At 44.6% G+C, this 27232-nt stretch overlaps 1 protein-coding gene across 1 annotated transcript in view; it reads right to left on the minus strand.

Annotated features, from left to right (window-relative positions):
- LOC124711925 (carboxypeptidase N subunit 2) overlaps positions 1–27232 on the minus strand; it is a 158632-nt gene that overhangs the window by 20294 nt on the left and 111106 nt on the right. Inside the window, exon 9 of the mRNA XM_047242182.1 lies at positions 6295–6420. Coding sequence (XP_047098138.1) covers positions 6295–6420 — 126 coding nt within the window. The remainder of the gene's footprint in view (positions 1–6294; positions 6421–27232) is intronic.

A 27232-nucleotide genomic window follows, 5' to 3' on the forward strand; every position in this document is an offset into this window, starting at 1 on the left:
GTCTGGTTTCTGTTTGCAAGAGATAAAAAAAATCACACCCAGCGACAGTATGATGGCCGTTCGCAACACTTCCCAAAAGACACACAACACGGAACACTCGCTGTAAAACACTCACTGTAAAACATTGCACAAAGATGGCGGCACAAAGATGACACTCCCGAGCCAAGGGCAGGCGGGGGGAGATCTGGAGGGGGAAAAACAAGGAGGGAGGAGAGGAAAAAAGGAAAAAGGGGGGGGGGAACCAAGGAGGGAGAGGACTCATAAGGGGGAGACAGGCATGGCAGATGCAAGAGGGAATGAGAAAAGGCAGAGGAGGGAAATGCGAAAGGACTCGGGGGAGAGAAGGGAACAGAGAGAGGGGAGGTGGGGAAAAAAGAGTATGGAAGGGGGGGAGAGGGAGCCCGGGAAAAGGACAGAGGAAGAGGGGGAGTGAGGATCAATGTGTTGACGGAAGCCACCTTGGGAAAGGAGATGAAGGATGTAGAGATGGAGGGTAGGGGGGATACAACAGTGAAGGCGTGGCAGCGGGTGGGGATGGGAGAGGAGAGGAGCAACCAGGAGGTGAGGGGGATCAAGGCGGCGGGAGGTGTAGAGGATGCGGAGATGTTCGAAGAACAGGAGCACATGGGGGAAAGGAATGAGGTCATAGAGGATCCGCGTGGGGGACGGGAGGCGTATACAGAAGGCGAGGAGGAGTGCATGACACTCAAGGATCTGGAGGGACTTATAGAATTTGGGGGGGGGGGGACGGATATCCAGGCAGGAGCAGCATAATAGAGGATGGGACGGATTAAGGATTTGTAGGTGTGGAGGATGGTAGAGGGGTGCCAGCCCCACGTCCGGCCGGAGAGGAGTTTGAGGAGTCGGAGGCGGTTGTGGGCTTCGGATTGGATGGAGCGGAGATGAGGGATCCAGGTGAGGTGACGGTCAATGGTGAGGCCAAGGTAGGTGAGGGTGGAGCGTAACTAACGCTCCTGACGGCGTGTATTTAAAGCAAACCTCATCTCCATCCTCCTAGTGGCGTTACTAGCGCCGCTCTTATAGGAATGGCGCCAAATCTGATGAGACATCATCTTTCAGATGTAGAAACACGCCTACCAACTTCCGTTTATGTCTCGCAACTCCTCTTTTGTGTTGTGATTCTTTTCCGTCAGTGTAGGTTCTAGTATATAGCCCCAATATTTAATTTATTAGTGTGCATACTGTCTACCAGTTTTGGTACAGGACATTTATGCGATAATTATTTGATACGTCTACTTGCGAAACGTGTTTGACGACTGCATCTCAGGGCTTAGCCTGAGGATGGCACTGTGTGCCGAAACCGGTAGACCATAGGCAAAATAATAAATAAAATATTGGGATTGTAGACTAAAATATATTATTTCTGAAATGTAACTGGTAAATTTATTGTGTCCGCATGCCGTGGTCTCGCGCTAGCGTTCTCGCTTCCCGAGCGCGGGGTCGCGGGTTCGATTCCCGGCGGGGTCAGGGATTGTCACCTGCCTCGAGATGACTGGGTGTTGTTGTATCGTCTTCATCATCATCATTCATCATCATTACGGTCAGAGGAAGGCAACGGCAAACCACTTCCACTAGGACCTTGTCTAGTACGGCGCTGCGGGTCTCCTGCACCGTTCCCCTATACTCCGTCAAGGAGTATGGGACTTCATCGTCATCATCATCAAATTTATTGTTGGATGGCTTGGCTACGGATGTTTTCTCAAGCATCTCACAGTCGTTCTTAAACATTATGTGTGAGCAAAAATATCGCATTGTGCCATTTTGTTGCTTTTTGTTGGTGAATAACGCAACCACCCGCAAATGGTTTTAAACTGCTTTATGCCAATTGCATAAACGGTTTCGGGCTACCATGTCCTCATTCAGATGGTTGGCATTTCAATTGCAGTTGTGAAGATCTTAAAGTATTTGTATTGCTTCTCGCCGTACAGGAATCACTACTGCGTCCTAGACAAGTGGGCCAGCAAAGATAGAAAATGCAACTATTATGAGAAAAATTACCCGATCGGAAATGAATTATTGCGTGGGAAAAGCAACATGGTGAACGCTCCTCTTTCTGACCCCAAAAATGTGTATCTAGCTCCTCAGCATATTAAATTGGACCTCGTAAAAACGTTGTGAACCCAAAGGACAAATCTTTACATGAATACGTGAATAACCTCGGACTTCACTGTGGGACGTACGACGAACATATCCGTTAGGATAGTGCGGCGAAACTTGACGTTAATGGGCTGTGACAGCAGACGACCGACGCGCGTGCTTTTGGTAACAGAACGACATCGTCTGCAGCGCCTCTCCAGGATTCGTGACCTTGTCATTTGATCCCCACACGACTAGGAAATTTACGGCCTTATCAGATGAGTCTCAATTTCAGTTGGTAAGAGTGTAGCGCCAGGTTGCCAAAAAGGCGTTGTGCAAGCTGGCGGTGGCTTCATAGTGGTGTGGGCTGTGTTTTCATGGGGTGGAGGAGGGTCTTCTGGTTCAACTGAACGGATCAGTGACTGGCAGTGGCTACGTTCGGCTACTAGAAGACCATCTGAAACCATTCATGGGCTTCATGTTCCGAAACAAGAATTTTTATGAATGACAATGTGCCACGTCGCCAGGCCACAATTCTTCGAGACTAGTTTGAAGAACATTCTCAGCAATTGGAGCGAATCGTGTATCCACCCAGAGCGGCTGACATAAAACCCAAAGAACATTTACGGGACATAATCGAGGGGTCATTTCGTGCCCAACTTCCTGCATCGGCAACAGTTTCACGATTACCGACGGCACGGTATTTCTGCAGAGGACTTGCAAAGACTAGTCGAGTCCGTCCCAAAGTACAACTGCTGCACTTCGGCGTGCAAAAGGGGGGTCCGACACGATATTAGGAGGTGTCCCGTGACTTTTATCAAACTCAGTGTGTAATACATAGGCTGCCGTCAACATTTACAAAAACCATTACGGCCGGCCGGTGTGGCCGTGCGGTTCTAGGCGCTTCAGTCTGGAACCGCATGACCGCTACGGTCACAGGTTCGAATCCTGCCTCGGGCATGGATGTGTGTGATGTCCTTAGGTTAGTTAGGTTTAAGTAGTTCTAAGTTCTAGGGGACTGATGACTTAGCAGTTAAGTCCCATAGTGCTCAGAGCCAAAAACCATTACTACATGAAAACTGTGGCTGGCACAAGATTTCTGAAATCGGATCTACACTGAGGAGCGAATTACTATCCAGAATCACTGTATGTTGTTCTCGCAATTAATGATTTCTTTCGTTAATCAGCGTCACTGACTAAGCCATTGGCCAAACAAGTAAATGGGACAAAAGTTTTCGTCTTTAAACTGCCTGTACTTTCTGGAGTCGAAGATTCCGTAAGAATCTGTAATTCGCCATATGTAAGTGCCTGAGGCGACAAAAGTCATGAGATACGTCCTGAAACCGTGTCGGACCTCCTTTTGCCCGCCCTACTGCAGCATCTGGACATGGGATGGACTCTGCAAGTACCCTGCACAAATATTGAGCCACGCTGTCTCCACAGCCGTCTATAATAGCGGAAGTGTTGCCGGTGCAGGACTTTGTGCACGAAGTGACCTCTCGATCATGTCCCGTAAGTGATGGATGGCAGCCATGTCGAGCGGTCTGGGCGGCCAAATGATTCCCTCTGCCTAGAATGTACTTCAAACCAGTCACGAACAACTGTGGTCCGGTGATGTGACATTATTGTTTGGCGACTGTCCTATAGCATACGTTCGTCGTTCATCCCACACTACTTTTTGCAGTTATTTCTTGCAGTGTTGCTTGTCTGTGAGCACTGACAACTCTGCTGCTCTCGGTCGTTAAGTGAAGGTCGTCGGTCACTGCATTTTCCGTGGTGGGAGGTGACGTGCCAGAAGTGTGATGATCTCGGTACACTCTTGACGCGTCTAGTTCCAGCTACCGTTCCGTATTCTAAGTCTGTCAGTTTCTTCCGTGCGGCCATTATCATTTCTATTTTTCCACATTTATTTATCTATTTATACGTCTAGTTCCGTAGGACAAAATTGACGAGCAAATCTCCGAGGTCCTGGAATTTGTCTGTACAGGAAATTGCAAAGCAAAAGTAATAACAGATAAAATAAAATGTTTTATGAACCGGAAAAAAGTGAAGCCATAAGTTTAAGAAAACGGAATCAGCAGTATAACGTAAGAATCACCTTAAGTCTTCAAGGAACTTCGCAGTAGAATAGAAGGAGCTACCCATGAGCAAACTGTTCAGTTTTGATTTGGAAGCACGTGGATTACTGGTAAGATTTTTGAATTCTTGTGGTAGCTTACTGAAAATGAATGCAGCAGTGTACTGCACACATTTTTCCACAAGAGTTAAGGAAGTGTGAAGCAAATGCAGATTGGATATCTGCCTAGTATTATTAACTGAGTGAAAGCTGCTAATTCTTGGGAATAAGCTGATATTGTTAACAAGAAACGACAGTAAAGAATTTATGTATTGAGAGGACAATGTCAAAATACCCAGACTACTGAACAGGGGACGACAAGAGGTTCGCGAACTTACACGACTTACTGCCCGAACTGCCCATTTCTCAGCCAAAAACATCCTTTTAAAATGAGAAGAAATACCCAAAATATAATACCATACGACATAAGCGAATGAAAATAAGCAAAGTAGACTAATTTTCGTCTCGAACGATGACTCATGTCAGATACCGCTCGAATAGTAAAAATGGCAGTATTAAGTCTTTGAACAAGATCCTGAACGAGGGCTTCCGACAACAGTTTACTATCTATCTGAACTCCTAGAAATTAGATCTTTTCAGTTTCAGTAATCATATGCCCATTCTGTGAAAGTAAAACGTCGAGTTTTGTTGAATTGTCTGTTAGAAACAGTAAAAACTGAGTCTTACTGTGATTTAGCTTTAGTTTATTTTCTACAAGCCATGAACTTCAGTCATTAACTGTACTATTTGAAACAGAGCCAATGTTGCACACAACATCCTTTACTACCAAGTTAGTGTCATCAGCAAACAGAAATATTTTAGAATTACCCGTAATAAGTACATAAGTAAGGAACATGAACCACCCGAGTACAGATGACAGCTGTGCCCACGCCCTGCCCTCTTACACCTTCTGTAAGCGACACCGCCTCCGTGTGTACAAGTGCATACCGCTATCCCATGACTTCTGTAATCTCAATGTATACTGACAATTGATAGCGTTCTGTGCGTGGTTACAGAAAAACTGTGTTTGAAGTAGCCTATTAGATAAACGCAGCAGCTGAATAGTGTAAGACGTGGATCGGTGGCTTGTTTTCTCATGGTTATCACGTGTGAGGTAATCTAGAAATAATTATTAATGTCAACTGTTTAAAACTAGTCGTAATTGGTCGTTAGTATACTGAAACGTCCCCTTAGAAAAATTAATGAATTACTGTGCTGATAATCCTCTTACGTTATTTGATTTTCAAACAGCTGAGCAAAACTGAACGTGCACAGACATTTCTCTCTTTACTTATTCAGATCATCAATAAATTGACATAAAGTATTTTTAGCGGAACGCAATCTGACTTTCAATAATCCCTACAAAAGAATGGCGCTAACTAACAATAACCTATACCTTTCATGAATCACTTACCTCACAAAAATCGTCGTTACTCAAACTACTGCGATACAGCGAGTGCCAATACTGCCAGCTAAGTAAAAGATTCTAAGTACTGACGACACTAACTACTGATAGGCATAGTCAGCAAATGAAAGAATTTGATAGAGAACAAACAATGTATTTACCTTAATAGTGTTCAAAAGTCATAATATATATATATATATATATCAGTTCATGACATCCAGTCTTACAAATTAACTCTCTCTGGCGGACACACGTCCAGATCATCCGCTCTCAAAACTCCGCCATCTCACTCCCCACATCCACCACTGCTGGCGGCTCACCTCCAACTGCCCAACACTACAATAGCAAATTCCAACAATGCAAACCAGCCACAGACTGCACACAGCACAGTCAGTCATTTTCATACAGAGCGCTACGTGGCGTTACCAACATAAAACCTAAACAGCCTACTTACAATACTTCATTGAAATAAAGTTTGAGTGGCTACTCCTGCTTGTTAATGTATAAGATGACTCTTTCCCCATCTTCATGGTGGGGTTTATAGAACACAATGAGGCAATGACGAGTGAAAACATTTTCATGCAGCTAACTAACTGCATGCTTCTGAAGTGACGTTTGAAAATTACTGACTTTAAATATATTTTTGTAAGAAAGAGAGTGAGGGAGAGGTACTGACGTGGCGAGGTAGAGCGCGGAGCAGTCGCAGTGCCAGGGGTTCTTGGCCAGCTTGATGGCCACCAGGTCCGGCACGACGTCGAACGCGCCCGCCGGGATGTACTGCAGCTTGTTGCTGTCGATCTGCCTGCAAGCGAACAACGTAAAATTTGACTTACATGCTTGAAATGGCATGAGGCTCTACTGAGACCAAGAAAACTCCACAAAGTGACCAACAGATGGCGCTTCATACGACACAAAATCAAAGCGTAACCAAATGGAACTACAAGGTTCCAGAGACAGTCTCAAGCATCAGTCACCTATGATGTATTCACGCATGCTGAAGCGACGAGTGAAGGTTTGTGCCAACGCTGCTCAGTTGGCGCCGGCACTAACCAACCACTACCTTACGCTGACACAGTGGCTTTGCATAGGAGCAAGGCCCGACCTACTGCGTCTCCCTCCTCAGTCCAAATTCCCTCAGCCCACTTGGTATTTCCCATAAACTGGAACAGCATTGCAGAGGCTCTCCAGCTATATTGGAATAGCATCGAAAGAAATGTGGTGTCATGTCTGAAACCCAGGTACAGGTGCTTTAATCAAGTAAGACCTTTTCAAGCCTCAAACATCCATTAAGTATATATGCAGACTCATGCGAGAAATGAAAATTCTTACCGAGGCTGGAATCTGAAACCGGGTGTTTACTCACTATAAATCCGTTCAGCATAAGAATAAACCTGATGTAAACATTGCACTATGTATTCTTCCGCCACTCCTGGAACCTCACTGGATTTCCGTTTCACGTGGGACTGCAGCCAAGCTGTCTCGAGTACTGCCAAGTACGATAACAAGGGTACGTTTTGTGCTGTGCGTAATGCGCACATCGACTTAGCGATAATACGGGACAACAGCTTTAGCAGCGCATTTAACTTGGACAGCACTGGCCGGTCAGCTAGTACAGCTGTAAGACGTAATGGTCTCCTGACCTTCATTGCTTACATATTCCGCCCTCACAATCATATTCCGCACATCAAGACGCTTCATTCGAACCCAAACTCGATAAGATAAACTCTATGTTGTATGAATTCATGTAAATGATATGCAAATAACAAGTGCATATCGGGGTTGAGATACTCGAGGCTGGCATACACACACACATTCAAAACACGACGGTCACAAGAGCTTTTAGTTCAGGAGAGGCAAACACCGCACGCTGAGAGACCGGTCCCTTCGGAGCATGATTCAGCCTATCTATGTCGGACGGCGACCGCCCGTGGAGTGGACAGCGTTTGCCCGAGTGAAAGAGGAGAACGACCCCATTTTCGGCTTAAAAGCAAATTCTGCTACGTTGTGTGGGAGCGCCCAGTCTATGCATTCTTTACAAACATAGCACACAGTTTGAGATTTTCACAGGGAGATAGTAAACGCCAAACGCCAATGCTAAAGGCTTCCGGATTGGTCGCCCTAAACGAAACGTCATTCTCCCGTTTTAGAAGAGCAATGCTGACTGGCAGACGATATTCCAGACGCCTTGAGCTGAAGGAGTAATGGAAGAGACTGAAAGATATACCCCTTCACGCCTGACGTGGAGAGGGGCCGTTCAGTTGTCGCTCTTGGAGCGAGAACACGTAACGAGAGCGTGCGCGCTCTTACGTGTACTCAAAGAGCGAGGAACAAGTCTCTCCTCAGTACTTCACTGGGAGAGCACCTCTGTCGAGAGCGAAACGGAGTGCGACTTTATATTGAGTCCTTCCGATTAAGCGTTGTTCACTGTGTTGGCCACCACACTTACTGTGTCGTGTGAACGGACAGAGTTATAGTTAAACGCCTGTGAGCGAATTTTTGAGTGGCATCACGGTGGACTGGTTCTCTGACCGGTGTACCACGCCAATAGTTAGACTAGGGGCGAATAGGAGTCCTTGACTTCATCAAGGCATAGGGAGAGTTTGATTGGCGAAGGTCAATCGAGATAGAACGAGAGTTATCTTATTTGTCAGCAGCGAGTGGCGCAGACAGGAGTGATCGCAGCTTACGGTATTGTGCGCTACAGCTCTTGTGAGCCCCATATTTCCTCCACAACAGTACACTTCACTGCATTTCACACACAACAGCCTCGACCGTACCTAGGAACATTGTAACGGATAATTATTCAAGATGAGTAGGCGCGGCTCTCAGCCATTCTGCCAAGTCAATAACAATCTTAAACTTTGTATAGAAATTTCATTAGCGAATCCTATCCTTGAGAGGTAACTTCACATTCCGAAAGGAACCTGGAAATAACTTGTTCAGTTCATAACTAAAAGTGCCATTGTGATTTCTCAGAATTTTTGCAAAATAAATAATAATTTTCGTTAGTTTCATGCTTTTGTTACACTAACTAGCACTACTTCAATACCCACTAGTTACGTAAGAAATTTGTGAATTTTTGTGCCAATTCCTTACAGCGGACGACTCCAGGACATATTTATTTCTGAAAGTTTTTCAGGCATTTCTCTTTAGAACGTTAGGAGCGTCTGTCTGACTTCTGTAGTAGTGTGGGGGTGGAAATTGCATCTTGCAGGAGCCACAGGGTAAAGGGTACATCTCAAAGTAATCCGTTGCGCAGAATGACAGATTAGCACCCACATGCTCACACAGCTAGCCTGCAGTGTCCTGGCCAGCTGCAGTTCATACGTAAAAAGAGACGAGCAGAGTAGCAATACGGCTTCGAATGTCATTTAATTTTTAAGCAGAATGAAATAACACACTGCAAATCTCCCACAGTACGCTTCTTAGACTACTAGACGAAAACCGCAACACGTTGTCGTTTTTAGCCAACGTACTACTGTAATTGTAAACAAGAATGATGAAAATTCCTGACATAACCATAGGGTAATTTTTCTGCATGAGCTGTGTGTAACGTAAGACAATATTGAAGCTACTGAAGGGATTACTTTCAGTGAGTCGTCTGGTAATCTCTTAGCTCCTTCCTAATCCGAAACCGAGAAATACATTTCAGTTCCGAAAGTGTCACCTGCTACTTTGATAATGAGCCTATCAAGAACAGAATCCACGAAGTCAACCAGGCGCAGAATTTTCTCTTCTTTTATGACGAGCCGTTCTATACCCCGCCAGCGTTCGGCAGTGACGTGTGAAAAAACTGCATGCGTTAGTTTGCAGTACGACTGGCAGCTTAACAATCTTGTTACTTCTCGGACCAAATCCCGCAGTTTGGCTCCAAATCACTTCTGTTTGGTTTACATTGTAATGGTACAGTGGTAAATATAAAAATGCAGCATTTGTATGATGCGCTCGATGCTGTGAAAATCATAGTTTCTCATGTTTCTACGATACTTATGTACCTCTGTGGTATAAAACGATGGACATAGCCCAAATAGAGGCATTTTGGATTTTCATTTTTGCCGTAAAAAATTAAATTATGTTTCCTTAATTTAAACAACTTTTATCAACAGACTTTCATAAAACATTGATAACTAAGGATTTGTATTTGAAATGGAAACAGTAATTTCGAGTCCATTATGTAATTAGAAACAAGAAGACGAGCATTATTCATGAAAATGACGAGTTTTATAATTACGAGATGTAGGTATTTCAAACTGAACGAGAAAAAACAAATTACACTGGGGTGGTTTGAACCAACGCACAAATAACCGCATTTAGTACATTACATTTTGCTCCCAAAGGCGCTACACGTTCGACGTTGATTTGTATGTCAACTGCAGTATAAACAAAATTCATGGCATCTCCGTAAATTTACGAAAAACATTAAGAACAGCCTATTTCTTGGCACTTTTTAACCGTGTTGGCTCTGAGCACTATGGGACTTAACATCTATGGTCATCAGTCCCCTAGAACTTAGAACTACTTAAACCTAACTAACCTAAGGACAGCACACAACACCCAGCCATCACGAGGCAGAGAAAATCCCTGACCCCGCCGGGAATCGAACCCGGGAACCCGGGCGTGAGAAGCGAGAACGCTACCGCACGACCACGAGATGCGGGCTTTTAACCGTGTTCCACGTGCGTGTTTCACTGTTGTTGTTGTTGTTGTGGTCTTCAGTCCTGAGACTGGTTTGATGCAGCTCTCCATGCTACTCTATCCTGTGCAAGCTCCTTCATCTCCCAGTACCTACTGCAACCTACATCCTTCTGAATCTGCTGAATCTCTTGGTCTCCCTCTACGATTTTTACCCCCCACGCTGCCCTCCAATACTAAATTGGTGATCCCTTGATGCCTCAGAAAATGTCCTACCAAGCGATCCCTTCTTCTAGTCAAGTTGTGCCACAAACTTCTCTTCTCCCCAATCCTATTCAATACCTCCTCATTAGTTACTTGATCTACCCACCTAATCTTCAACATTCTTCTGTAGCACCACATCTCGAAAGCTTCTATTCTCTTCTTGTCCAAATTATTTATCGTCCATGTTTCACTTCCAAACATGTCTACACTCCATACAAATACCTTCAGAAACGACTTCCTGACACTTCAATCTATACTCGATGTTAACAGATTTCTCTTCTTCAGAAACGCTTTCCTTCCCATTGCCAGTCTACATTTTATATCCTCTCTACTTCGACCATCATCAGTTATTTTGCACCCCAAATAGCAAAACTCCTTTACTACTTTGTCTCATTCCCTAATCTAATTCACTCAGCATCACCCGAATTAACTCGACTACATTCCATTATCCTCGTTTTGCTTTTGTTGATGTCCATCTTATATCCTCCTTTCAAGACACTGTCCATTCCGTTCTACTGCTCTTCCAAGTCCTTTGCTGTCTCTGACAGAATTACAATGTCATTGGCGAACCTCAAAGTTTTTATCTCTTTTCCCTGGATTTTAATACCTACTCCAAATTTTTCTTTTGTTTCCTTTACAGCTTGCTCAATATACAGATCGAATAACATCGGGGAGAGGTTACAACCCTGTCTCACTCACTTCGCAACCACTGCTCCCTTTCATGCCCCTCGACTCTTATAACTGCCATCTGGTTTCTGTACAAATTGTAAATAGCTTTTCGCTCCCTATATTTTACCCCTGCCACCTTTAGAATTTGAAAGAGAGTATTCCAGTCAACATTGTCAAAAGCTTTCTCTAAGTCTACAAATGCTAGAAACGTAGGTTTGCCTTTCCTTAATCTTTCTTCTAAGATAAGTCGTAAGGTCAGTATTGCCTCACGTGTTCCAGTGTTTCTACGGAATCCAAACTGATCTACCCCGAGGTCGGCTTCTTCCAGTTTTTCCATTCATCTGTGAAGAATTCGTGATAGTATTTTGGAGCTGTGACTTATTAAATTAATAGTTCGGTAATTTTCAGATCTGTCAACACCTGATTTCTTTGGGATTGGAATTATTATATTCTTCTTGAAGTCTGAGGGTATTTCGCCTTTCTCGTACATCTTGCTCGCCAGATTGTAGAGTTTTATCAGGACTGGCTCTCCCAAGGCCGTCAATAGTTCTAATGGAATGTTGTCTACTCCGGGGGCCTTGTTTCGACTCAGGTCTTTCAGTGCTCTGTCAAACTCTTCACGCAATATCGTATCTCCCATTTCATCTTCATCTACATCCTCTTCCATTACCATAATATTGTCCCCAGGTACATCACCCTTGTATAGACCCTCTATATACTCCTTCCACCTTTCTGTTTTCCCTTCTTTGCTTAGAACTGGGTTTCCATCTGAGTTCTTGATATTCATACAAGTGGCTCTCTTTTCTGGAAAGGTCTCTTTAATTTTGATGTAGGCAGTATCTATCTTACCCCTAGTGAGATAAGCCTCTACATCCTTATATTTGTCCTCTAGCCATCCCTGCTTAGTCATTTTGCTCTTCCTGTCGATATCATTTCTGAGACGTTTGTATTCCTTTTTGCCTGCTTCATTTACTGCATTTTTATATTTTCTCCTTTCATCAATAAAATTCAATATTTCTTCTGTTACCCAAGGATTTCTACTAGCCCTCGTCTTTTTACCTACTTGACCCTCTGCTGCCTTCACTACTTCATCCCTCAGAGCTACCCATTCTTCTTCTACTGTATTTCGTTCCCCTATTCCTGTCAATTGTTCCCTTATGCTCTTCCTGAAACTCTGTACAACCTCTGGTTTAGTCAGTTTATCCAGGTCCCATCTCCTTAAATTCCCACCTTTTTGCAATTTATTCAGTTTTAAACTACAGTTCATAACCAATAGATTGTGGTCAGAGTGCACATCTGCCCCTGGAAAGTCTTACAGTTTAAAACCTGGTTCCTAAATCTCTGTCTTACCATTATATAATCTATCTGATACCTTTTAGTATCTCCAGGATTCTTCCATGTATACAACCTTCATCCGTGATTCTTGAACCAAGTGTTAGCTATGATTAGGTTATGCTCTTTGCAAAATTCTACCCGGCGGCTTCCTCTTGCATTTCTTAGCCCCAATCCTTATTCACCTACTACGTTTCCTTCTCTTCCTTTTCCTACTCTCGAATTCCAGTCTCCATGACTATTAAATTTTCGTCTCCCTTCACTACCTGAAGAATTTCTTTTATCTTATCAAACATTTCTTCAATTTCTACGTCATCTGCAGAGCTAGTTGGCATATAAATTTGTACTACTGTAGTAGGCATGGGCTTCGTGTCTATCTTGGCCACAATAATATGTTCACTATGCTGTTTGTAGTAGCTTACCCGAATTCCTATTTTTTTTATTCATTATTAAACCTACTCCTGCATTACCCCTATTTGATTTTGTATTTATAACCCTGTATTCACCTGACCAGAAGTCTTGTTCCTCCTGCCACCGAACTTCACTAATTCCCACTATATCTAATTTTAACCTATCCATTTGCCTTTTTAAATTTTCTAATCTACCTGCGCGATTCTCCTGATAACTACGTCCTCCTGAGTAGTCCCCGCCCGGAGATCCGAATGGGGGACTATTTTACCTCCGGAATATTTTACCCAAGAGGACGGCATCATGATTTAACCATACAGTAAAGCTGCATGCCCTCGGGAAAAATTACGGCTGTAGTTTCCCCTTGCTTTCAGCCATTGGCTGTACCAGCACAGCAAGGCCGTTTTGGTTAATGTTACAAGGCCAGATCAGTCAATCATCCAGACTGTTTCCCCTGCAACTATTGAAAAGGCTGCTGCTCCTCTTCAGGAACCACACGTTTGTCTGGCCTCTCAACAGATACCCCTCCGTTGTGGTTGCACCTACGGTACGGCCATCTGTATCGCCGAGGCACGCAAGCCTCCCCACCAACGGCAAGGTCCATGGTTCGTGGGGGAGGGGGGGGGGTCGTGTTTCATTACGGAACAGAAAGCAGCCTCAGCCATTTTTATACTTCACATTAACAGCGCAACAATCAGAGCCCAACGCTGTAGAGGCTGTGACTGTAAACTAGTTTTGAAATAAGAACTACGTAGCTGAAGCGTGATTAAGAAAAACGTTGATGACTATTAATACATTTGAATATCTTAAAGCTTCATGTAACGTAACTTAGTAATAAGATATCTAATGCATAAGTAGCGTAACACCACCATTGTACGTGTGCTACGGCTTATGACGAATCATCGCGTTTGTGTTTGTTACATCAGGTTTATTCTTATGATGAAACCATTATAGGCAGATGCGTGAACCAGTACGCCACCCTGACGCAGTCTCTTTGCGTAATTGCATGGACTGCAGTAGCACGGTGCCGTCCCTACCAAGTTGGCTGAGGCACGAGTGGCAATGTGGACTGAGGAATGATGCGCGCTCTGGTAGTCCTTGCAGCTGTGCCAGTGTGGTGTGATGGTTAGCACATCCGCCTAGTGAGCAAGAGACCCAGTTTCAAATCCTTCTCATAAAAATTTTCATTCATCACTTCAGTCTACGATAGATCATCATAGATCTTTGGGACATGAGAAGGCCTCTGGAAGCATATTCTATCATCTGTTGAAAGCATCCGTGCCTGGGTTTCAGGCAGGATCCTCCATTTCGTTAGATGTTGAGGTGCTATTCCAATGCAGTTGGAGAGCCTCTGCACTGCTGTTCGGCTCTGGGGAAATACCAAGTGAGCTGAGGCGTGAATGGGAATTTGGGCTGCTAAGGTAGGCCATGCGTTTCTACAAAGCCACTGTACCAGGATGGTACCCTGGGCGCCCGCTCATTACGCTGATGTGTTCAAATTTTTCAATCTGAACAAATACATCAGTTAGCACAAACAATTGATTTCTAGCCAAGACGGTGTTCTTTCTAGCAAAGGCTCGCCATGTCAGCCATCACTTATCAACAATCCCTGTAGCCGAGGGACAAAGTTGTGAACAGCACTGTATGGTCTGTTCAGTAGGTATGGTGAAAAACTGACGTCGGCTGCTGTCTTTCCGTATCCCTAACGAGGTCGTAGGATCGCGGTAGACTCGGGGTTTCAGGCAGCCACACAACCGATGATCACACGGGACGGACTGAGGTCTGGGGACCTGGGAGGCCAAGCGTGACGGATGTGGAGGCTCAGAGCGCGATCCTCACCAAGGGATGTGCGCAAGAGGTCTCTCTCAGTTGTGGCAAGGCACGTGTTTCAAATTATTCTTCCCTGCCTACATTATACCGTGAGTTAGTGCATTTTAAAATGTTAGAGAACTTTTCGGAAACTTTGTATCTGCACCTAAAACTGCGTCTTTATCAAACCTTTGTCAAGTGTGTGGCAGAGGGCACTTTCCAAAGTAGTAGATACTGGGTTTCTTCCCGATTTAGGCACGTATGGAGCGCAGAAACAATGTTTGGTTCAAATGGCTCTGAGCACTATGGGACTCAACTGCTGTGGTCATAAGTCCCCTAGAACTTAGAACTACTTAAACCTAACTAACCTAAGGACAGCACACAACACCCAGCCGTCACGAGGCAGAGAAAATCCCTGACCCCGCCGGGAATGGAACCCGGGAACCTGGGCGTGGGAAGCGAGAACGCTACCGCACGACCACGAGATGCGGGCAGAAACAATGTTTAAATACCTTTGTGGACGCTGTAATTAATCTAATCTCGCCCTCACGAAACCTACGGGAGAGATACATTGTAGGCTGCAGTACATTATTACAGCTGCCTTTCTCTGCATACGTTCACCATCAAGTGTTGGCTGCATTTTGTACCGTCCCACACACGTGAGCAATACTCAAGGATGGGTCGCACAACTGATTTGTGATCAATCTCCTCCGTAGACTGATTTCATTTCCCTAGAATTCTATCACCGAACCAAAGACTGCCTCCTGCTTTACCTACCGCTGAGCCTATATGATCTTTCCATTTCATATCCTTACAAAGTACCTAGGAATTTGTACGAGTTGACCAATTTCAACTGTGACTCGTTGATACTGTTATCATAGAATACTACTTTTGGCGTTTTATGAAATGCTCAGTTTTACATTTCCGAAAATATGAAGCAAGTTGTCTACCTTTGCACCACATTTAAATCTTATCAAGGTCGGACTGAATATAACTGTATCATTTGCGAAAACTCTGAGGATATTATTAATACCGTCCACAAGATAATTAACAAAGAGCACGAACAGCAAGGATCTTACCACACTTCTGTGAACCACACCTGAAGTTAATTCCATACCTGCTGACGATAACATTCTACGCCCTCCTTTATCAAAAATCCTCATTCCAGCCACAAATTTTGCTTGATAAACCATACTATCGTACTTTTGACAATAAGCTAATAAGCGTTTGATATTGAGTCAAATGCTTCTCGAAATCGAGACATACTCCATCGACTTGACTGACTTAGTCCATGGCTTTCATGACGTCATGCGAGAAAAGTGCGAGTTCTGTTTCAAATGATGCATGTTTTCGGGAGCCATGCTGATAGTCGCACGGCAAGCGTGCGACGGTTACGTAAAGTCTGATAAATAAGAATTTTAATTAATTTTAATTCACGTTATCTGTTCATTTTAGCGATATAATGAAGCAGTGGTGTAAGGCGTGGTCGCGTGATAAAATGTGGTTTACTTCGCTCTCACTGAAGAATCTCTCGGTAATTACGCAGTCACTACTTTGTGCTCCCAACAGCGGATGCTTCAATTGTATTCATACCTCGCAACTAGGGCCCGATTTAATATGTACATAAATATTTTCGTTTTAAGTAATTTTCGTTCTTTCTGTAGTTTTCTACATAATTCATGACATTTGGAGTCTGAAAATGTAACTTTCATTTCCCATATTTTCCCATATTTCAAAGTTTAGTTTATATTTTTCACATTTTAAAGTTTAGTCCATATTTTTGTATCAGAATTGCATAAATCAATATTTCCAACGCTACGTTATATGGAGCCGATCTTTTTAAGGCGTAACAGCAGTAAAGAATTCATTAAATGATGCTTCAAAGCGCGATTCCTGGCCTCGGAATGGACAAGCCGGAAACACAAATCTCACCGTGCAAAGCATCCTAAGTCTTTCAGATAGCCTGAAAACCTTTAAGTGTTGCTTCCCACAGGTTATGGGAAGAGGGAACAAAGTAAACGCTATTCCGGACAGTGAAGCATTGAAATCATGTTTTCGGAGTGGTGGGGAGGGGGGGGGGGTAGCAGTTTTTGACATGTTGTCCACTGCTGTCAACATCCCGTTCCCTACCAGTCATCTCCTGTAGCGAAAATGTCTCACCAAGGTTAGGAGCTTTCGTGGCAGCACATTTATAAACACGCTGTTATCAAGTTTCTTTGTAATAATGAACACGATATTCAATTAAGGCAGCTAAAACGCAATTTATTTCGATGCCGAAGGTTGTTGGTAATCTCGACGTCCGTGAAATCTACCAGTCGAAACGAGAGTGTAAGAGCTCACTAAGAAGTTTACAGACGATACGTTATAAACCATCTTCGTCGTAGATAATTACATGATTTCTGTTCCTCCACTTCTTCTATTTAATCATTCTATTGGAATGCGCAACAGTAAGGCCTTACAATCAAGCGGGCTATTTCATGCCAGCGATGCGAACAGTAAGCCTGCAGCTTTAAACGTTTCCTCACTGTTACACTCGAGTGTATAGTTCAACGCCCAACGTCTGACGCGCGCCTCCACAAGTAGTACGCAGAACTTCAAGTCTGTGTCACTCACTGTTGATAGCGACGAGGTTTGCCGCTAAGCGTCATTTGTTATTCACGCATATACGTTCTTTCAAGTGTAAAAGTTGCGTATCGCAGTCTGTGTGCATGTGGTTTTCTATACCCACATAAAATGCCGAAGGACAAGCAACGGTAGTATTTCATAGTGAAAAAATATACTGAAGATTTCCCAAACCAGTCTTTGAGTGCAGATTTTAAAGTAGTGTTTTGTAATGCTTGTGAAAAGTCCGTGTCGACTGAGCAACGGTTTCTAATATCACAGCACAATTCTACCACAAAACATAAGTTAAATATTACAAGAAAGAATGAATTCAAACAACAATTTTTTCTGATGTAACAGCCAGTGGCTCCCAATGTTCTACTTTCTCGAAATATTTATGTTATGGCGTGATTTTTGGAGACATACCTTTATGCACATTAAACAACCCAGTATTTAAAAACTTCCTAGAGAATTATCCAAGCAAACATATTCCTAAGGAATATACACTTAGAAAAAACTATGTCAACAGCATTTACGAGGATTGTTTGGCGTCGATTCGAGACGTAATTCAGGATAGTCCTATATGGGTCGGAATCGACGAGACTACGGACACTCGAGGTCAGTGCGTTGGCGATGTAGTAATGCAGGTGATGCATTGGTTAATGTAACTGCCTAGTCAGTAGGAGATCGTGGGTTCGAATCCCAGTCCGGCGCACATTTTAACTCGTCGATACCCATTCCGCATAATGTCCGGATGCAGCTGATATATCAGTTTCTTCCCTTCCTTTCATTTCTCTCCCTTCAACCTTGAATGTACATAACATGTATCACAGCCGCACATTCGACCTGGTGTCTGTTCTTTTGGGCATGTTCCAAATGAACAGATGCCACACATTCATACAGCTGATTCCTCGTTGTGCTGTGATTCCATAAGCACCAGGGCAGCGCGAAGGGCATGACCGGACACTGTGGATAATTACTGCCGATGGGTGAGCATGGGGATCGGCTGAGGACCGTGCCAAGATGGTCCTCGCATTTGCAATTAACACAGTGTCCGGGTGGCGAAGTGGTTAACGCAGCTGCCCAGTAAGCAGGAGATCCAAGGTTCCAATCCCAGTGTGGCACGTTTCCTCTGCCGGTCCGTATGCAGCTGATATCGTCAGTTCCTTCCCTTGCTTTCCTTTCTCCCCTCTCCACCTTCAATTTACACAGTACTGTCACACTGCCTTGGGCGCTAGCAGTGCGAGACTCCAGTGTTCCTCAGGGAATCCTCTCGGTTTTGGCCTCCAAATGAAGACGCTGGCTTCGTACCCTGCGGCCGGTGGTGGGTATATGTGAACGTTACCACGGTCTTCTCACTATGATGACTTACCAGAATGTCGATCCAGGCTTGTACACCTTTGGTCTGCTCGTTGGGTGTTTATCTGTGACTCATATTTCATTGGTCTTGCCTGGGATGCTTTAAACAGGGTTTCTTGGTTGTGTGTGTTTCGGGCCAAAACGAAAAAAACCGAATCTTTATTTTACGTACATAGTGCAGTGCGACGCTTATCATTGTACACGTCTGTATGTGTTCCATCAGATCTTCTACTGTACAGTTTAAATAAAGAGCACAAAATCGAATACACAACAGAAGCCAGCGGACCGTCCTGTTATATCCTCGCGCAATATCTCTTCGTGACTGCAAAAAATACAAGTACCATATCTTTTCCTTATTTTATATACAGAAAGGAAGACTTTGAAAGGAATATACACTGATGGAAAGAAAATCGCAACACAAAGAAGGAGTCGTGCGACATAAACTACACTTTGTAGGTGTGTTTCTACATTTGAAACATCTACATCTACATCCATACTCCGCAAGCCACCTGACGGTGTGAGGCAGAGGGTACCTTGAGTACCTCCATCGGTTCTCCCTTCTATTCCAGTCTCGTATCGTTCGTGGAAACAAAGATTGTCGGTATGCCTCTGTGTGGGCTCTACTCTCTGATTTTATCCTCATGGTCTCTTCGCGAGATATACGTAGGAGGCAGCAATATACTGCTGTTCTCGAAACTTCAACAAAAACCCGTACCGAGGTACTGAGCGTCTCTCCTGCAGAGTCTTCCACTGGAGTTTATCTATCATTTCCGTAACGCTTTCGCGATTACTAAATGATCTTGTAACGAAGCTTGCTGCTCTCCGTTGGATCCTCTCTATCTCTTCTATCAACCCTATCTGGTACGGATCCCACACCGGTGGGCAGTATTCAATCAGTGGGCGAACAAGTGTACTGTAACCTACTTCCTTTGTTTTCGGATTGCATTTCCTTAGGATTCTTCCAATGAATGTCAGTCTGGCATCTGCTTTATCGACGATTAATTTTATATGATCACTCCATTTTAAATCACTCCTAATGCATACTCCCAGATAATTTATGCAATTAAGTGCTTCCATTTGCTGTGTTGTAGCTAAATGATAAGGGATCTTTCTTTCTATGTATTCGCAGCACATTACACTTGTCTACATTGAGATTCAATTGGCATTCCCTGCACCATGCGTCAATTCGCTGCAGATCCTCCTGTGTTTCAGTACAATTTTCCATTGTTACAATCTCTCGATATACTACAGCATCAACCGCAAAAAGTCTCAGTGAACTTCCGATGTTATCCACAAGGTCATTTATGTATATTGTGAAAAGCAACGGTCCTATGACACTCCCCTGCGGCACACCTGAAATCACTCTTACTTCGGAAGGCTTCTCTCCATTGAGAATGAATTGCTACGTTCTGTTATCTAGGAATTCTTCAATCCAATCACACAACTGATTTGATAGTCCATACGCTCTTATTTTGTTCATTAAACGACTGTGGGGAACTGTATCGAACGCCTTGTGGAAGTCAAGAAACACGGCATCTACCTGTGAACCCGTGTCTATGGCCCTCTGTGTCTCGTGGACGAATAGCGCGAGCTGGGTTTCACAGAACCGTCTTTATCGAAACCCGTGCTGATTCCTACAGAGTTGATTTCTGGTCTCCAGAAAAGTCATTATACTCGAACATAATACGTGTTCCAAAATTCTACAACTAAGATGATGTCTGTTCAAATTTCGCGCCAGTCGTCTAAGAGTGGCGCTGATAACGCTACCATGAGGACGCAAGTCACGTTTGCTTTACATACTCGCTGCAGCAGTCGTGGGCGTTAGTTGCCTCTGAGGCTGAACGTGTCGAGCTGATCATGGCCGAGAAAGCCTTCACAGCGACAAAGACGCCGTTACCAACACCTCTCTGAGTTTTATCGAAGTTGTGTAATAGGGCTACGAGAAGCTGGATGTTCCTTCCTCGAAACTGCAGAAGACTCGGTAGGAATGTAGCCACTGTTCATGACTGCTGGCAGCGGCGGCCACGAGAGTGTACAGTAGGGAGAAGACGGCCACGTGGCAATACCGAGAGGGAACACCGTCGTGTTCGGCGTGTGGCTGTCGCGCTTCGTACTGCACCTGCAGCACCAGTGACACAACAAACTCTTGCAAACCGGATACTTCAAGGAAAGCTCCGAGCCAGATGTCCTGTAGCGTATGTTCCACTGACCCCAAGCCGCCACCATCTGCGACTGTCTCAAGCGAAAGGTGACTGGAGGGCAGGCTGGGGAGCTGTTACGTTCCCTGTTGAGAGCTTGTTCTCCCTTGGTGCCAGTCACGATCGTGTGTTGGTTAGAACTAGACCAGCTGAGGAGCCGCGCCGAAGCCGGCCGCGTGCTCGACGCACTGGAGCTGCACCCACAGCTACGGTGTGGAGTGCGGTCTCGTGTCGAGCAGGAGCACCTCGCGGTTATCCCATGCACCCTGATTGCGAAATTGTAACTCAGTCTGGTGAATCGACCAGTTGTGCTGGCATTCATGTACAGCATTCCAGGGGGCGTTTTCCAACAGGATAACGGCTGTTATAACCCAACATGTGTCGCAGTTTGCCTCGGCCTGTCTCTAGACGAGCACGTATAGGGGATATCATCGAACAGCAACTCCAGCGTCATCCGCAAACACCATTAACCGTCCCTGTACAGAGCGAGCAAGTGCAGTGGGCACTGAGCTCCATCCCACAGACTGACATCCGGCACCTGTGTACACGTAACACAGTGCGGACGAGACTGCACGCTTGTATCCAACGTTCTGGTGGCTACACCGATTATTAATGTACCAGCATTTCACATTTGCAATTGCTTATCGTGCGCTTACATTAACCTGTGATTACTTAAATATGTCACTTAGGCAAATGTATTTCTCAAATTTCATTTCCCTACATTACTTACTTTTTTGTCTTTCCATTTTTTTCGCCAATATATTCGAAAATCATTATTATTAACAAGCTTCACTAGCTATGAAAGCTTTTAACTGTTGATTTTTAAGTGCCTTACGAGAAAGTTCTGTCTTGGCACTTAATTTCCCATTTCCTCGCTCATAGAATTTTCGTATCTTTTCTCATGTTCTCAAAGAATATTAAGCGAGGGTTCTGAGAAATGTGATTCTCGAGTTTCTCCCGGCGTATTTGATGATCAAAATATCCACGGGTGTGCTGCCGGTCTATAGTGTCCAACGGGCACAATATTTCGGCGATCATACATGTCGCCATCATCAGGTGAACTGACGGACTGAGCTCCTGTGAACGTGCCGGCACGGAGATCCGTACGCTATGGCTGCTCAGAGGGAACTGGGTTCGGTCGCGGCGGCGGCCGATTTAAATACCCTCCGCCCGCGGCGCGCTCCCTCCGCCGTCCGCGCCCCGCGCCACGGTCGCGCGGTGGAACAGATTGCGACGGCGTCTGAGATGACGTCGGTGTGATGGCTCTGTCCGCCGTGTCTGAGAAATGTTTGTCCTTTATGAGTTCCGTAAACAGTTGGAGGATTATCCTTTCGTCCGGATACTGATGGGTGTATCCATACAAACCAAGTAACCTAGATTCAATTTTGAATATAATGTCTGGCTCTCCACATAAACCACAGACTTCCGCGTTTTTCGACATTTAGCTGTCGTTTTATCTTGGGTTCCTCCAAACAACTTTCTAAAAATTTACCACTCAAAGATTTTTAGTTTCACCTTCTCAGATTTTATTGACGTCTAATTTTCACAGGCGTAAATATTACAGCATTATAATCTTGCTGAGGTTCAAAGCTCCTCTTTATATTTTTTCTGAGCCTGCAAAACACAGTGTATAAGAAACAGAAATAGTATATAGTGTTTTGCAGAAGGCAGTTTTTAAATACCCAAAAATGCGAGAACGGATATAATAAGAATTTCATAAATGTGAATCTTTGAATTTATTGAGATGAGTCTGATTCTCCGTTATGTCCAACAGTACTGCATATGCCAGCACGTCAAACCTGTGTTCCCGTTTCTCCTCCCCCCCCCCCCCCCCCAAGAAGTGGACTGCCGGTTCCTCATTGGTCGCCTCCGCAGAAAAACTGGGAAACATTTTCCACGGAGGACCATAACCACCAGGTGCTGTTTCGCAGATATATTTAGACTCTTCAAAATGAACAGGAAGAAAACTTGGAAAACATGTTACCTGGTACTCCTGGTTAGGGGCTGACCATAGAGATAATGATCCAGTCAGGGACTGATTTTATGGTAAAGCTTAATTGCTATGAACCTGAAAAACAATTTAACTGGATAAATCAGAAATCTGACAGCCAAGCGAGTTAAGGGTAGGATTTAGGGTACATATGAAATCTGTATAAAGCTACACTGAAGAGCCAAAGAATCTACTAATATCGTGTATCCCCCCCCCCTCCCCGCGAGCAAGCAGAAGTGCCGCAACACCACGTGACATTAACTCGACTAATGCCTGGAGGGAACTGACATCATGAATTCTCCAGGGCTGTCCATAAATCCGTAAGAGTATGAGGGCATGGATTTCCCTTCTGAACAACACGTCGCAACATATCCCAGATATGTTCAATAATGTTGGAATTTGGTGGCCATCGGAAGTATTTAAATTGAGATGAATGTTCCTGGAGCCACTCTGTAGCAATTCGGGTACGTGTGTGGTGTCGCATTGTCCTGCTGGAAATGCCCAAGTTCGTCGAAATGCACAATAGACATGAATGGATGCAGAGGAACAGACAGGATACTTACGTATGCTCACCTATCAGAGTCGTACCTAAACGTATCAGGGGTCCCATATCACTTCAACTGCACACATCCCACACCATTACAGAGCCTCCACCAGGTTGAACAGTCCCCTGCTGACATGCAGGGTCCATGGATTCATGAGGTTGTCTCCATACCCGCGGACGTCCATCCGCTCGATACAATTTGAAACGAGACTCGTCCGACTAGGCAACATGTTTGCAATCATCAACAGTCCGCTGTCGCTGTTGACGGGCCCAGGCGAGGCGTAAAGCTCTGTGTCGTGCAATCATCGAGGGTGCACGAGTGGCCCTTCGGCTCTGAAAGCCCATGTCGATGATGTTTCGCTGAATGGTTCGCACGCTGACACTTTTTGATGTCCCAGCAGTGAAATGTGTAGCACTACGGAACGGTTACACTTCTGTCACACTGAACGATTCTCTTCAGTCGTTGTTGTTCCCATTCTTGCAGGATCTTTTCCCGGGCATACCCATGTGGGAAATTTTATGTTTTACCGGATTCCTGATATTCACAGTACACTCGTGAAATGGTCGTACGGGGAAATACCCACTTCATCGCTATCTCTGAGATGCTGTGTTCCATCGCTCGTGTGCCGACTGTAACACCACGTTCAGACTCACTTAAATCTTGATAACCTGCCATTGTAGCAACAGTGACAGATCTAACAACTGCGCCAGACACTTGTCTTATACAGGCTTTGCTGACCGCAGCGCCGTATTTTGCCTGTTTACATATCTCTGTATTTGAATACGCATGCCTATACCAGTTTCTTTGGCGCTTCAGTGTAGTATAATGTGAACTGCAACCGACGCAGTCTCCAGACACACAGTACGTTATGCTGTAAATAATGTTTATATCCTCCCACATTTAGCGTTTCATTAAGTGCAATAAAGGGATGACATGGTGACCAATAAAAAGATCCCCATCCGGTAGCACCGCCTACTTCGTACTTCACTGTTGGCGTTGCAAATGATGGCGCGTGCCGTTTTCCAGACGTTCATCAAACCCAAACCCTTAAATCTGACTGTCAAAGGATAGAGCGTGATTCATCACTCCAGACCACTCGTTTCCAGTCCCCCAGTGTCCATCGTTGGCTTTCCTTACACCACCTCAAGAATCGCTTAGCGTTGAGCGTAGAAATGTGTGGCTACCCTTGTAGCCCATTCTTCTCTACGCACAGCCAGTGTGTCCGTTTGACTCCTGGTAACACTTTGGAACTCGCGAGTGATGCCTTCCACAGATTTTATGTGATTGTTTAATTCCCCCCCCTCCTTTCTCTGTTTAATTCCCCCTCCCCCCTTCTCCTCGCAGTGCTCGACCGATCCGGTCCTTCGGTACATAACGTCCGCTTGACCTTGTTTTAGCTGTGCTGGTTCCTTCGCGTTTCAATTTGGCAACCGCCCTGCCAGTAGTTGACTTGGGCAGCTTTAGAAGACTTTAAATGTCCCTCATGGATCTGTTTCTCAAGTGACATCCAGTGACCGGTTCACATTCGAAGATAACGAGTTCTCCTGACCGACAAATTCCGCTGTTGTTGTTACACAGGCGGCTGCGCCTGTCGCGACGTATGGTGGTCAGTTCCGTGTTACACTTGGGTGTCCAGATACGCTACTTTTGATCAGATAGTGTATACGGATTTTGGATCCCCTCGGTATAATTTTGTGAGCAATGCCTTAGACGAACTAACAAGGGCCTGTTTCTGAGCTTCGGTCAGATTGTACGGAATTCTTCGGGAAGAGGTCTTTTTCACCGCTAAATCTTCGTGCAATATCGAACGTACTGCACACTTCGATAAGCATAAGACTATCTGTCTCACGGTACGACACATGGCGATCCTCTCTCGTCATGTTACGCACGAAATGGATGCTTTTTTGAACAACAATTGATTCTGGTCGACCTCGCGAAATCCACTTGTGACGAAAGAACTATCACGACGAAAGTTAACTGTAAGTAGTGAGTGACGTATTACCGAAAGCTGGGCGATCTGATCCGAGACACTGACACTGAATTAAACACTAACGAAAGTCGTAAAAGAGTCAATCAACAAAATTGTTGACATGAAATTTCCATACCTTCAGAACATTGTTTTGTTGAATCGCGCTGTACATGCAAACAAAAACAGATAACTAATTTTAAAACAGCAATATTATGTTACACATCAATTATGAAAAGTTAAATGGTAACTCTCGTGGATGAGAGTAGTAACTGTTTCTTGATAGTAAATAAACTGCTGCCAATTAAAACTGCAATATCATGAATGCGGCATGCACCGAACGTCGAATTAGCGAGAACTGCAGTACAGACGCATGCATTAAAGCAAAACCATACAGAGTAGGTAGATGTAATCCCATCTGCGTTCTTTATACACACTCTCGAACATTGAAGATAGTGCTCCGAGAAAGAAGAAAGGTAAAAACTGTATATATATAATTTTGTATAGCAGATAGTATGAAGATTTGTTTTAGCACTAATTTTAATCATGTAACGACATCTATTGTGACACACTTTCCCAGCAAAGTTAATCGTCGTCCACATACAGCTTGATTTGTTCAAGACTTCCTGCGTAATGTTCGGACACTCCCATGACCGGCTTGCTCCCCAGATTTGTCCCCTATAGAGCATGTGTGGAACCAGCTGAAACGCCGGATGTCTCTGTGTCAGTCTTTACATGTTTTAGTTAGAGGTGTTCATCCTTCAGGACAACTTCAGGCATCTAATCAACTCGATGCCGGGCCATGTTGCGGCATGTATTGCAGTAAAAGGTGCTCCATGCACTATCCATGTGCCACTGTATTTGTCTACTTGTACTGACTGTATCTGTCTTTATTTTGGGATAAAGTGAATGTCTCATCTGTATCATTATGTTCAATAACTTTCGATCTGATACTCTCCTCTTCATGCACTATTTTCAATGCTTCAGAGTGTATAAGGAAATATTATGTAGTGTGTTTCTGATTTAGAACTCGCATTTGAATAGTGTCTCTTTATGAGAGGATACTGTTATGCGTCGCACAAGAAGGGGACACGTCTACCGTGTCTGAATTTGTTGGTGGCAGAATCATAGCAGAGCGAGACTGTGGATCTTCATTTTGCGATATTGCTGCTCCTGTTGGTCGGGATACGAGAGTTGTCATGCGAATACGGACGCGATAGGTTTAGGAGGGCCGTTCTCAACGCCACGTGACCTTAAGGGCCCACCGTATCTAGCTCCCAAAAGGATAGAAGTATTGTTTGTTTGTTCGTGCAGGATCGTGAAGTCACACCACGTAACTTGCTTCAGAAAATGGGTTTGTACGCGGCAAGACACGCATCCACATGGGCAGTGCGACGCCGTTTGGACCACCACGGACTGGCAGCATGGTGAGCACTGCCGCAATTTCTGCGCCACGAATACTTTCCACAGGAGTGGTCCGGCGATTTCTTTTCAGTCGGTCCTGCTTGTGCATACAGCATCAAAAACGATCTATTTGCGTGTGGAGTATCCAAGGAGAACGAACATTGCCAGATTCCATTCGTCACGGTCATACTGGACCGCCACTTGGTGTGACTGTACGGAGTGCCATTGGTTACACAACCTCTAATTCGAATAGCCGGTAATTTGCACAGTAACGATTACGTTTCTGACGTATTAAAGCCCTTCGCCATTGAGCTGTTCCATGAACTATCGGTAAACTGCAGCACGTTTTTGAGACAAAGATACTGGTGTTCGGAACTGGCCATCGAGAGGGCGCGCTTGTGCTGGAAAGGGGGGATGTGACAGTACGGCGCTGGATG

Source organism: Schistocerca piceifrons, chromosome 8, assembly GCF_021461385.2.
Source record: "Schistocerca piceifrons isolate TAMUIC-IGC-003096 chromosome 8, iqSchPice1.1, whole genome shotgun sequence".
NCBI classification, from domain to species: Eukaryota; Metazoa; Arthropoda; class Insecta; order Orthoptera; family Acrididae; genus Schistocerca; species Schistocerca piceifrons.